The 14581-nt window shown below is 38.1% G+C and overlaps 1 protein-coding gene across 5 annotated transcripts in view; it reads right to left on the bottom strand.

Moving 5' to 3' along the window:
- Positions 1-14581, bottom strand: part of elmo1 (engulfment and cell motility 1 (ced-12 homolog, C. elegans)) — a 108912-nt gene that overhangs the window by 49505 nt on the left and 44826 nt on the right. For 3 of the 5 annotated variants that reach the window (XM_065292581.1, XM_065292611.1, XM_065292592.1), the window contains exons 3-10: positions 12109-12149; positions 11919-11991; positions 11778-11828; positions 10431-10600; positions 6180-6215; positions 2664-2763; positions 2441-2592; positions 2097-2175 (exon numbers count right to left, since the gene is read on the bottom strand). In XM_065292581.1, the coding sequence (XP_065148653.1) occupies positions 2097-2175; positions 2441-2592; positions 2664-2763; positions 6180-6215; positions 10431-10600; positions 11778-11828; positions 11919-11991; positions 12109-12149 (702 nt within the window). The remainder of the gene's footprint in view (positions 1-2096; positions 2176-2440; positions 2593-2663; positions 2764-6179; positions 6216-10430; positions 10601-11777; positions 11829-11918; positions 11992-12108; positions 12150-14581) is intronic. The other 2 variants (XM_065292601.1, XM_065292619.1) reach the window with 1 other exon arrangement.

The raw sequence follows: 14581 nt of genomic DNA, 5'->3' as shown, positions 1-14581 counted from the left end.
TTTGCTGGTTTTAGGAAGTTTTTATTACATACTGCTGGCGCTCTTCATCGTTCTATGACATGAGATGAAGAGCGAAAGTCTCTCGTTCTCTGTGCTTTTAGCAGTTACCCAAGATAGCCGCCGCCGTTTCTTTCTCATAAGCTGCATGGAGTGTCTTGATTTTAAATTAAACTTGTAGTGCTGTATTTTTTCGCACCTTTCTCGGACACTTTAAAATGCTTTTACCAACATGTTTGCTGCATTTGCGCATCTCTACCTCTGCGCTGGTTACTATTTGATCGCGCCATCAAAGACCTCATTGTTCGGTAAAATTTATTTGGCCTTTTCACTTGTTTGGCCGAACACCGAAAATACTCCAAAAGTTTGTCTTTGAAGCGAATCTATGAAAGCAAAACATGCATGCATTAAAGATGTCAGCCATAGACATAGTCTATGCATAGACGCCCCATTAATGCCTCACATTTATGGAGTAGTCAAATTAGACATCTATGTAAATATATTTTTAACAATGCACATATATAGGGGTGTAACGATTAACCGTGGAAATGCTCGTTTTCTCAATGAATGAATTTGAATGAATTACGGTGAAATACAGGCACATTTGAACGCCAGGGGGCGCTCTTGGGCAGAAACTCCCTTTGTGCCACAGAAGAAGTAGCATTAAGAATGCTATTCCAGGAAATGTCTACAGGAATATTTATATTACTGTTCTTCAAATTGTTTCAGGTATTTTCATGATAATAAAGAATATTTTAAATGATTTGGTTTAACGAGTGTTGCTTTTTTAAATGCACGTTATAAACGACTCCAACACATTATGATTTTAGATTGATAAGGACTTCCTACTGACCAAATGCCATAGTATACACACAAGCTGTGCATTAAACAAAGAATCGCAAGCTTGCGATTCAGAATCGATTTCAGACGGGCATTTTTAATGGGACACACGGTTGAATCATTACATCCTTACACATATATATTATTTAAAATGGTGTTTTACTGCCTTTTTTGGCCTTGAAAGCTGTCTATGGGGGGGGGGGGGCTAAGAAAGATCTAGGATTTCATGAAAAATATAGTTTGGTGAGTAATTAATGCCAAGATGTTAATACCTGGGTGAACTAATTCTTAAACCCAAATGCTGCCATATACACTGCAAAAAATTATTTTCAAGAAAAATATTTTTAGTATTTTTGTCTTGTTTTCAGTAAAAATATCACAAAATTCTTAAATTAAGATGCTTTTTCTTGATGAGCAAAATGAAATGAAAATAAGTCTAATTTTTGAACAAAAAATATCAAATTTAAGTTATTTTGTGCATAAACAAGCAAAAAAATCTGCCAATGGGGTAAGCAAATTTTTCTTGAATTTAGTGTTTAAGAAAAATGTTCAAGACTTTTTTGCTCACACCATTGGCAGATTTTTTTTGCTTGTTTTATGCACAAAATAACTTAAATTTGATATTTTTTGTTTAAAAATTAGACTTATTTTCTTGGGTCATTTTGCTCATCAAGAAAAGTATCTTAATTTAAGAATTTTTAGATATTTTTACTAAAAACAAGACAAAAACAAACAAAATTTTTTTTTGCAGTTTAGTTACTGTATATAGCTCGGTACTTTGCTGGGGAAGTGGACATAATGTACTCTAAGTGGACAAACTGTAAGTGGACATAATGTAAAATGAAGCGCAACCTGAGATCCGACAGAGAGACACCCACATGCACATACAGACAAAAAATAACCAAATTATGGCCACTTATGTGATTTCATTATAACATTCATTCAGGTCTAACTAAATTTTTCTGTCATTACCAATTCTGAAACCTGTGACAATTTTGATCAAATATGGGTCACAGTTAAGCATTACATTCACAATACGATTGGTTAATACGCAGCTGTGCGGAGCAGGATGAATACTGTGCAAAAGATGAAAATCAAGGTATTGTCAAAATGCCTTGACCTGCAATACTGACAGTCGTGACTAGTTTGAACATGGACAAGATGCATTTTAGCACTTTATTAGCACACAGTGTAGCTTAGGCAATAACAAACAAATGGGAAAAGCAAGAAACTATGGTTTTGAGTTGTATGTGCTGTACCTGTCTCTTCTCCTCAGGGGCTTTGAGGAACAATGCATTAATCACTGCAACGGTGTACGTCTGAATGTCCTGATCCGTCCTGTTCCCAGAGATATAAATGAAAAGAAAAGAAACATACAACGCTGCACCTCACCCAAAAATATAGATTTTTTGTATACACTACGGTATCCAAGAGTAGTCAAATTGCAAAACTGCACATAATTAAAACTAACGTTGAATAAATATACTTGGAACAACATGACGGTCACAAATACTTAATTTTATTTTTAATAATACACTTTTTCAGTCTAAAACTGATGATTCTACATTAAACACTGTGAAAACAAATCCAATGTGAATCATACCCTTGCAGATGTGGAATAAGTTGTCCAATAGTGATTTCCTGAGCCACCTTCTGGTAGAGATCTTGACTGTTAAGCACCATAGACTCCAGGATGGCCAGAGACCTCTGGAGCACAGCAGTGTCCATAGCAGATTTGCAGACGTAACTGGCGATCTAAAGATGAAGTGAGAATGCATTGAAACATTTGGAACCGAGTTCTTCCCTAGACCCAGTGTGCAACCCACCTTCTTGATGAAAGCCACAGAGAAGGTGTCCCAGGAGACAATGCCATGGTCCATGAGCTCCACAAAGGCCGTCAATGTGAAGGAGAGCAGGTCACCAAAGCTATAAAACACAAGACAACAGCCACTAGCCACGTCTCTACCGCTCACCTGCGCCCAAAAGAAGAGCTAAAGCTTCAGGCTTACAAAGCAACAGGAAGCAAGAAATCAGGTGTTAATAATACAGGTGGAAAACAGAGAGGACGTCCTTCAAAAGGACAGCGGATGGCAGAGAGTTAACAGCAGTGCGGTTACATTGGCAAAAAATGTTCAAAGGTCTCACGTAACTGTTTGCTTGAGATACTGTAGTTATGGTGACTTACTCTTCACAAGAGAACCGGTATTTCAGGTTAAATAAAACTTAATAAGCAATAGTTCACACAAAAATGATCAAAAAAAAGTATCTAGTTTCAACAGGTATCTTCAATTACAACCAATTTTTTGGGACAGGTATGTGGTCACTCCCTACACTGTAAATAAATGCTGTAGTGCTGTGTGCAAGTTTAATCAAATTGGTTATGCAAGTCAATTGAACCTACTATTTTTGACTTGTATGTAGTTGGCATAAATTAAAAACAGGTTGAAATTATTTAAACTCTACAAATGCTGGGTTGTTTTTAAACCAGGGCTGGGTCCCTATTGGACAGAACACACTACTTAAAATGACCCAACTGATGGGTTGTTTCAACATGGTTGATTGACAATAACCCAGCAGTTGGGTCCTTTAAACCCGGCAGTATGTTCTGTCCAATAGTGACCCAGCCCTGGGTTAAAAACAACACAGGATTTTAGAGTTTAAATAATTTCAACCTGTTTTAATTTATGCCAACTTTATACTAGTATTAAATAATTGGTAACATTTTACAATAAGGTTCATTAGTTAACATTAGTTAATGTATTATCTAACATGAACAAACCTCGTGCAATACATTTGTTACAGTCTTTATTAATCTTTGTTAATGTTAGTTAATAGAATTTGTTCATTGTTTGTTCATGTTAGTTCACAGTGCATTAACTAACGTTAACAAGATTTGAATAAAGTATTAGTAATTGTTGAAATTTCCATGAACAAAGATTAATACATGCTGTATAAGTGCAGTTCATTATTCGTTCATGTTAACTAATGTAGTTAACTAATGTTAACTAATGAACCTTATTGTAAAGTGTTACCAAATAATATAACTGGTAACACTTTACAATAAGGTCCATTATTTTACATTAGTTTTGTATTAACTAACATGAACAAACCATGAGCAATATATTTGTTACAGTACTAATTTTTGTTAATGTTAGTTAATAGAAGTAAAGCTTTTAATTGTTTGTTCATGTTAGTTCACAGTGCCTTAACTTACGTTAACAAGATTTTAATAAAGTATTAGTAATTGTTGAAATTAACATTAACAAAGATTAGTAAATGTTGTAAAAGTGCAGTTCATTAATAGTTCATGTTAACGAATGTAGTTAACTAATGTTAACTAATGAACCTTATTGTAAAGTGTTACAGTGTAACTTAATTTTTTAAGTTGAAGAAAAACAAAAACTAATGTTAATATAAAAATGTACAGAGTACTGAAAACAAAACAGCTAAAAAGCAGCCTAAGCTGGTTAGCTAATTTAAGCTGTGGTTTTAGAGAGGTTTTGGCCACTTTTTGCTGGTGAGGCTGACCCACCAGCTAAAACCAGCTGACCCAGAAGCTTAACCTGATTTGAAGACTATATTGACCAGCTTTGCCAGGCTGGGTGGACCAATTTAAACTAGCTACTTCCTTCATAAACCAGTAAAGCTTTTAACCTGATCAAGCTGGTTTTAGCTGGCCTTCCAGCTCTTCCTAGAGTTTCATTGTATAAAAAGAGCTGTGTCAAGTTTCAATTTTGCAAAAAGGAAAACAATACCAGTTCAAAGACATTGTGGCATACCATCATTTACTGATATCTTGCAATATCTATGGTGCGAATATCCAATGATGCCACAGATGCTTAAATTGTATTTAACGCCAAATATATATTTGTACGTAATAAAACAAGTATTTTAATTTAAACAACCTTTAAACCCCTTAAATACGATTCTCTCTAAAAAAAAAACTAATCTTATAATTCCTTATCACGTGACAGCTATATACATTATTTCAATGTTTTCCAGAGACGCATTCAGCTGCCTTATATACTATAAATAATACTGCCCCCTATTGTTACAAATGACTCGGTTCATGCCTTTCCATGGTTTCCCAACATAACAAAATAACTGAAACAAAACTTACAACATGAGAATAAAATGCCAGATTTGATGAAGAGAAAAAAATAGCAGGCTAATAAGCCAGTTAGGAAAACATAAACAGTAACAAACAAAATAATCAAATATGAATGGCTTATGAAAAATGCCTGTGTTGAGGGCTTATGTGAGTGCAGAAGGAAGTTAATACAGCACAAGTTAGACCTTAGAAAGACATTAGCTTACAACAGCAATCCATAAATGTATTATTGGGGACAGAAAGCTTTTGCAGCTGGAATTGGGCAAAGGCCTATGAAAAACATTACTACTGAGATATCTCTTACCTAGACTTATTTAGTGTTTGATAAATATAATGCAAATCAGCATTACAAATCACAACAATATAATCAGTTTCGAAGTAGAAAATGAACTTTGAGGTGAAAATTTGAACTCTTAGGGGCGGTTTCCCGAACAGGGCTTATCTTAGTCCTAGACTAAAATGCATATTTGATCTGCCTTAATTTAAAACACCTTGCAATGACACATCTTGACATATATTAGTCACATTGTTTTGTCTCAAGATGCACACCAGTATTGTTTTTTGTAAGGTTTTGTTTGTACTTAAATGTCTTGATATAACTAAGGCCTTGTCCTGGATTAATCTAAACCCGGTCTGGGAAACTGACCCATAGTGTATGTGTTTTCTACATAAAATCATGCTACATAATGTAAAAACGATTGTGTGAAAATATAGCCTAAAAATAGCCCGGGTAAGGACAAAGATCGAAATCAATGTGAAATCAAACTTTGATGATCCTAATGAGACTTTTTATCCTGGATTAAACAGATGACGATGCACATTGTAAATGTGATTAATATGTGTTAAGCAATTGTAGTGGGGTACTTGCTATACAGTATATTTAGTTCTTTGTAACTATGCTACTATGCTATATTCTCAACAAATTTTTTAACAAAACATGTGCAAAGTGAAACAAAAAAGAGCCAGGAAAGAGTCCCAAGTTGGTTAATAAAAAACCAACACCCATAAAGCACCAAAGTTGCCCAATACCACATGCAAAAGAAAGAAAGCTCATGGAAAAATCCAAAATAAAAAAAACATTAGAAAATGGTGACTGCAGCAGTTGCCAAGTGTTCCCATCAGTTTGATTGGTTTTGAGCACTGAGGCCAGAGCCCGATCATGCAGAGACTCGGCCCGGAGATTAGTGGGTAAGAGACAGGGGGGTTATCCAGCTCAGGGGGAGGGGCTTACCAGGGCTTCATTATCTTCTGTAGTTTCTGATACCGTCTGAAAAGATTTAAAAACTTTAACGTCAGGGAGACAGAAACACTAACATGGTCAGGGTCCGACTATTCCTTATTATCAGACCCCTATTATGTAAATAAAAAAATAAAATGTGGAAAACACATTGTTATGGTTAAAACAAGGTACATTTTGTATCACACACCCAGTGAGGCACGAGCTGAGAGAAACAAGACATTTAAAAAACAATTGAGAGAGACAAAGCATGCAAAGCAAAACATTGGGAAAAGCATACTGCAATGCATTTAATACATGTGCGTAACTCGCTGAGGTGGCAACAAGAAAGTATAAAGGATCACTGGGAGCATCTATTATAAATCACCATGTTGCATTCATCTTATATACAGTATGATTAAAACACAACTCCTGTCAGCAGGGCTATGATCTACAGTGACTTATTGCCAAACCCAATGACTGACCCAATAACTTGCACTGTATTAAATATAATACGTTGCTTTTGTAGTGCTTGACCAGTAGAGGGAGCTATATCATAAACCATTGAATCCTCCATCCGGCTACATTTGTGCCTTATGATGTAATCGAGACCAGACCTCGAGTACTCGCCGAGCAGCCTCAAGAGTGCCGTCATGCTTAAGTCCTCTGAATAATCATCACTGGTCAGTGGCTCACAGGAATCCAAGGGCGAGAATTTGAGACAGTGTGTGTCTGTGTGCAAACGCGTGTCCGCTTGGATTCTCGATGGTATGAAAAGACTGCGCAGAAAGCCACACATAGGCTCTTTGAGGTCAGGAGCTGTTGACACAGAGCTGCTTTATATAAAACATAACCATGGGATAGATTTCCATGGTCAGATCTCCAGCATACCGAGATGTTGAAACTGCTCGGTTGCCGGCCCTGAGCTGTGCTAAGTAAAAACGCAGCTATTGATTCAGAGAGTTAAAACCAGCATCCCCACGGCAACTTAAATTTACCCAGCCAGCACAGCACCGTGGGGAAAAGAGCGCTGCTTGCGTAAGAAAAGTAATGAGGCAATTCAGATTCATCTGCATGGAGTCTGAAAAGAGCTGTCGGACTTTGACAACCTTTCTCAATTAAGCAAGGATAGACATTATTAGGTTAACTTAATGTTACCGAAAACAAAAGCACGAGGGCCTGAGCGTGTGCAACTTGTCTCTGAGCTCATCTGAGGTCCAACAGCTGAAGGTGGAGGGTGCTGAGGCAAAATGACGTAAAGCATTTTTCTTCTGTGATTCGAAATGTGAAACAGGATATGCAACATGAAGAAATGTAGAGCAGTCATGTTACATTCCAGACGACTCAGATTAGGGATCGAGAAAAATAAATCATCCAGGGTCGCATCTGGTGCTCACAACCAAAACTATGGGTGCTTCAGAAGGAAAACAAAATATGAAAAATGCTAAGTGGATCCTGGTGTGAGGCAAGAAAATCCACATCCCTGTCTTATTATAAAGGCTTTTTACCCTTTGAACTAAGTGCCTGGACGTGGATTTTTTTGCCTCACATCAGGATTCACTTTCCATTTCAGATTTAGGATACTTCCACCTCAACCTAAAAACTGTCTGACACAACACTCTTTTGATGTTACTAAACATAACATGTTTTGATGTTTATGAATCATTTGTAACATTAGTTTTTTTAATGCTACTCAATACTTTTAATGTAACTTAATAGAGATGTTTTAAGGTGGGAAACATCATAAATCTGAATTATCTGGAACACAGCATTATTGATCTATCGGAAATTGACTGGATCAGATTGATTGGGCAATATGTGTGAAGAGAAGGGATTGAAAAATAACATGAGTGATGTATGCCAAAAAAATGTGTTTGCCAGATTTTTGATATAAATTTTTTACAGTGCACAATAAGACCAGGACTACGTATTAAAAAAGAAATGGGGACATATTTTGTTTGTTAGTTAAACTAGTAGCAGGTGCATAAGATAAGACAACACTGTTTTATGTAACAGGTTGCTCTTATCCCCGTTTCTCCCTACATGTTTCTCTTATCCCAGTCTCTCCCTACAAGTTTCTCTTATCCCCGTTTCTCCCTACAAGTTTCTCTTATCCCCGTTTCTCCCTACATGTTTCTCTTATCCCCGTTTCTCCCTACATGTTTCTCTTATCCCCGTTTCTCCCTACATGTTTCTCTTATCCCCGTTTCTCCCTACATGTTTCTCTTATCCCCGTTTCTCCCTACATGTTTCTCTTATCCCCGTTTCTCCCTACAAGTTTCTCTTATCCCCGTTTCTCCCTACAAGTTTCTCTTATCCCCGTTTCTCCCTACAAGTTTCTCTGATCCCCGTTTCTCCCTACATGTTTCTCTTATCCCCGTTTCTCCCCACAAGTTTCTCTTATCCCCGTTTCTCCCCACATGTTTCTTTTATCCCCGTTTCTCCCTACATGTTTCTCTTATCCCCGTTTCTCCCTACATGTTTCCCCATCCCTGTTTCTCCCAAACCCGTTTCTCCCATCCGGGTTGCTCCCTACATGTTTTTCCCATTCCTGTTTCTCCCTACATGTTTCTCCCACCCTCGTTTTTCCCTACATTTTTCTCCCATCCTCGATTACCCCTACATGTTTCTCCCACCCCCATTTCTCCCTACATGTTCCTCCAATCCCCATTTCTCCCTACATGTTTCTCCCATCCCCGTTTCTCCCTACATGTTTCTCCCATCCCCGTTTCTCCCTACATGTTTCTCCCACACCCGTTTCTCCCACACCCGTTTCTCCCATACCCGTTTCTCCCACCCCCGTTTCTCCCAATCCCCGATTCTCCCATCCCTTTTTTATTCCATCCCTTCTTCTCCCTACATGTTTTTCCCATCCCCGTTTCTCCCTACATGTTTTTCCCACCCCCGTTTCTCCCACCCTCGTTTCTCCCTACATGTTTTTCCCATCCCCGTTTCTCCCTACATGTTTCTCCCACCCCCGTTTCTCCCTACATGTTTCTCCCATCCTGTTTCTCCCATACCTGTTCCTCCCAGACGCGTTTCTCCCACACCCCTTTCTCCCATACCCATTTCTCCCAACCCTAGTTTCTCCCTGCATGTTTCTCCCAATCCCCAATTCTCCCTACATGTTTCTCCCATCCCTTTTTCTCCCATCCCTTTTTCTTCCTACATGTTTTTCCCATCCCCGTTTTTCCATACATGTTTCCCCCATACCCATTTCTCCCACCCCCGTTTCTCCCTATATGTTTCTCCCACCCCTGTTTCTCCGTACATGTTTCTCCCATCCTCGATTCTCTCTACATGTTTCTCCTACCCCCGTTTCTCCCTACATGTTTCTCCCATCCCCGTTTCTCCCATATCCATTTCTCCCACCCCCGTTTCTCCCTACGTTTCTCCCAATCCCCGATTCTCCCTACATGTTTCTCCCATCCCTTTTTCTCCCATTCCCGTTTCTTCCTACATGTTCTCACATCCCCGTTACTCCCTACATGTTTCTCCCATCCCCCTTTTTTCCTACATGTTCCTCCCATTCCTGTTTTTCCTTCATGTTTTATTCATCCCCGTTTCTCCCTACATGTTTCTCCTACTCCCGTTTTTCCCTACATGTTTCTCCCATCCCCATTTCTCCCAACATGGTTCTTCCATTCCTGTTTTTCCCTTCATGTTTCTTCCATCCCTGTTTCTGCCTACATGTTTCTCTCTTTCTCTCTCTCAGCACAACTCTCCGATTCAGCATGATTCAGCCTATCGTCTTTCGCCAGTTTAACCTTCACCTAACGCCAGACCACACGGCTAAGAAGGGAATGACATCTAGTCTGGTCATTTACTATTAATAAGATATTAATAATAAATATGAATAGAAAATATATGGCCATTTTATCTTTATTTGACACTCCAGTGCAAACAGACGGGGGAGACATCAGTTTGGGAAAAAGTAAAGACCTCGAATACTGTCCACAGGGCCAAGCTACAACACTGCAACACTGTGTTGTTGTGTCTGAGCCTGTTGTGTACCTTTTACTCCATTTTTGTATTGTTTTGTCATTTTATAGTTCGCTTGCATGCCCATCAACAAGTTTAATTATTTTACATCTTAACACTTATAAACAACATCTCAGAATCTCACGGGACATCTACAGGATTCACCGCAAGTACAGTGCAAGTCATTGGGTCTTGATTTTAATCGTCTCAGCCCTGCTAAGAGGACAAACCTATGTGAAACAGACAGAAGGAAATGCAAACAGAAGAAGAAAAACAGTTACTTACTCAGTACCGCTCTCCACCATCTGCGTGAGAAGTGAGATGCCATCTAGGTTGATGAACTCCTGAGCAAAGGTGATGTCCCGTGAAGAATTGGCCAGGTCCTTCAGACCGTCCAGCTTTATGTCCATGCTGGACGACTGGATGCGTTCGTGCAGCTGCAGGGCCATCTGGGCCTGTTACCATGGCCACAGAAGAGGCATGTTAATGAAAGTGTGAGAGATCCTCATGTAGGAGGTCAGGGCTTTAGTCACACGAAATGAAGAAGTAGGCAGGACAGGACTCATTAGATCACTAATCTGAAATGATTCCCTCACCACTGCGCACGTATGAAGCATGTGTATGGTTTTAATGTTATGTATCTATTAGGGTCCACTTAGTTTTGGAGTCTTGATATATGATTTTGGAAAATTAATCTCATTATGTAAATTATATTTTGGTAAAAGTACAGAGGTCCATCCCATGTAGTTCGAGTTTAGGCAATATGGAGGTGAAATTAATGTTACTGTTACTTTACTCTTGTATATAATTCATCTCTGTACACACGGAAAGGGTGTAATACATAAATTATATACAGTTACAAGAACTGTCAGCATTCAGTGAGAGTTTGATTTATGCATTAATAATCGTTTGTCTTGTATAATGCATTGCTGCAATTTATATACAAACAGTTTCTCTCCAGACTGTTAAATATTGAAATATGTTTCGCAGCTACAATATTCCCATTTCTCTCTTTGTCTTTAAACTAATCTTTGATGGAAATCAACACTGCATTATACGCATGCAAATCATATACAAAGATGCAAGTGCTGTTTCCAAACCTGTTCAAACCATACAAAGCATTGATAGCTGTTAAATATCAGTCGAGCCTGGTGCTAAACATCACAGGAAGAGACACAGTCATTGTTGCCATTATGCCAGAGGGGACGGTTTCAAATGTCACAGACATCAGCTTTAAATATCACCATCCCCAAGCCGCAAATTCAGACGGGTCATCTGAAGATCAGCTCCGGAAATTATCATTCTGACGTAACGTATCCAAAACCATATCATGTTTTATAACCAAGAGCCAAATCCGACCCAGAAAACGCATATGAACACATTCTCTGTAACCATTAAAAGAAAAAGGAGTGAAAATATCGACGAACGGACACATTTCTGCCTCGACAGGTCACGCAAGACGCTTGACACCTCAGGAAGCTTTTGGTACCGTGACCTCTGACCCCTCACATCTGAAGGATTAAAGGACCCAGCTGGACTGAGAGGGGCTTCAAGGGATCAATGCAGGTCTCTCCTGCCGATAAAGCCCTCACAGATGCGACTAAGAAAAAAATATGCTAATTTGTTACTTACAGCAGATGTAGTAAGCCGTAGGATGGATCCGTTTTTGATGTTGTTGCGATTCTGGGTTTAAAAGATAAAAGGGGAACGAGGTTTTGTTACCTTCTGAAATCACTGAGAAAAGCAAAAAGAGATCTGATGTTTGTTTCAAACCTTTTCGGTGATATAGAAGTTAGTGGCGTCTGCATTCTGTAGAGCATAGTTTTCAGGACCGGGCAAGTTCCACCTAGAGAGAATAGATTCAGGAAAACAAGAGATAATTGATATTCTGTAATGCCTGTTGTTATTTAAAAAGGGGATTTTGCATGTAACTAAAATAATCTTGAAAATGAATATTACTTACCCCTCACAGACTTCTTTAATGATGGCTGAGAGAGGCTTTTTCTGTGGAAAATCATTTACAGAAATAAATAAAACAAAACAAAAAATGGTTACCCTTCCAGTACTGGTACTGGATATTATATTTGATTTTCTTACAGATACTAAGCAGGGCTAATTTAATCTTTATCAGTTACAAGTAATCGTTTTCAGAGGTCAGTTTAGTCCATGGGTCTCCAATGTTGTTCCAGGAGGGCACCTGTCCTGCATATTTTAGTTCCCTACTCCAAAGGTTCAGGTGTGTTTAACTGGTGTTGGAACTGAAATCTAAAGAACAGGTGCCCTCCAGGAACATGGTTGGAGACCTATGGTTTAGTGGGGCTTTTTGTGAGCAAGGGCTACCACGATGGATAAAACTATCTGGATGGCTACTTTTTGATATAGTCTACTCAACACTTTTTTGTTTTACTTGTTGATTTTATTTTATTTGTTAATATTTTCTATTTGTACTATGTACCATTGTTTAATATGTTAACATACATAAAAGAAGTCAAGTTAATATAAAAATATGTAATAATTGAAACTATTAATAGAGTGTGCTCTGGTGGGCACCTCACAGTCTGTGTGCAGGCAATCTGGTGCCCGCCGGCACCATGTTGGAGACCACTGGTTTAGTCACTAGCCAGACTGATAAACAAGCACAGACTGGAAGTTAACTTTGGGCCAGACACATAACCTCAGCAACACGTGTGCATCCAATGAAACCATCAATAGTGCAAAGAGCTAGCCTAAACAGGAATACTGGGTCTCATTCACTAATAACTGTATACGTTTTTCATATTTATACACACAATTTAACTTCTCATGAAAACTTTCCGCCTTATTCACAACATGTGTGTACGCACATGGGTTGGTTCTTATACTTGTTATTTCGTTAGTGAATTTGGAGTGTTCTACATGGGCAACATTGGTAATTTGCATAAAACACACCCAAAACACCTCTATATAAGGGATTTCCGCAGGGCAGCGCTGGTCCATAGAAAACTTTAGAGCAGTTTGTCACAGAAGCAAAAGAGCTTAAAAAGAAATTCATGATCATATTTTTTAATCAGTAAAGTTACGTTTTGCTTTGCATCTCTAATTTGGGAGGTTTTGCTGTCACTGGAGAAAGCCAGTTCTGTCCACGGACCGGAGTAACACTAAAGAAGTATTGGATGAGTTAACAAATATGACATTTAAATTTATGTGACAGAGGCACGGCACGCATCTTCATCTAAAATAAAACAGACAAGAGATCAAGTGATTGACGTTTGGACTTCTCATTACATTTACATGACGTTTACATTAGACATAAAGCAGACGCTTCTATGTAGAGATTTATAAAGTGAGAAAGGAAAGCGTGACGATTTGTCATTACGTGCATCTTCTTTATTTGTGTAGAAAAAAATAAGTAGGCTATAATAAATGTATAATATAATGTATATAATAATAATAATAATAATAATAATATAGATCATGTATAATAATATACAGAAAATATTATAATATCAAATATATTGTACATATAATGTAATATCATGTACATTTTATATATCAACATTATCATACAAATTATAATTATAGCCTAGTTATAGCGTACGTGATTATTGCGTACGACTGGCTTTAGGTTTTCTTGAATTTTCGCGTTCATTTAGAAGACATTTTGATACAAATGTTTTTGTTAAATCACGATTTGTTCGTAAAAGCATCCGAACGCACATATCATGCACAAATTTGTGGATACGCATGCTTAGTGAATGAGACCCAACGTTTTCTGTCTGTTTGTCCTTGTTTTAAGCTCTATGGCCCATGTTAGTGTACTTCTTAAAGTAGACTTTAAAATGTTTTTAACACCTAATTCTTTTGAGCCCTCCAAACGCTCGGAGTAGTTTGGTGTGTATATGTGAACAAAGCAAGTGATCTCAGACTCCCCTAAAAGGACCCAAAAGCAAACCATACTCAGACGACATCCAGAGGTGGTCCAAGTACAGTTCGCTTTTGGGTTCTTTAGTGGTTTGATTTCTTTTTAACATGTGAAAGCAAAGAGGTCCCGGTTCACTTCGGGTGTGGTTTTGACATATTTCAAAATCAACTGCTGCACAGAAAGCTGGGGTCTGAGATCTTATGAAGTTGTGATGTGAATTAAAAAAAAAGGTCTGAGATCACTTTAGTTCTGAAGAGGACCAAAAAAAGACCTGGGTCCTCTTTTGAGTCCACTATATTGTAAACACCAAATGAACTGAGATCACATATGAACTATATGTGAAAACCTAAATTAACTTTTAGCACATTAATCCCCAGACAAGACAGACAAGGCTTAAGGCTAGTCCTAGACTAAGGGTGTTTTCACATACAGTTAATTTTAAAAGAACCAAACCCAGTTCACTTAAAGCGAACCAGAAAAGGAACTAGCCGAATGTGACCTCCTCAATCCATTTGGAGTTCACAATATAGTTTTT

This window comes from Paramisgurnus dabryanus, chromosome 19 (assembly GCF_030506205.2).
Source record: "Paramisgurnus dabryanus chromosome 19, PD_genome_1.1, whole genome shotgun sequence".
Lineage (NCBI taxonomy): Eukaryota > Metazoa > Chordata > Actinopteri > Cypriniformes > Cobitidae > Paramisgurnus > Paramisgurnus dabryanus.
Note: the sequence above shows the minus strand (reverse complement) of the source record. Positions and strands in the feature narration are given on the sequence as shown.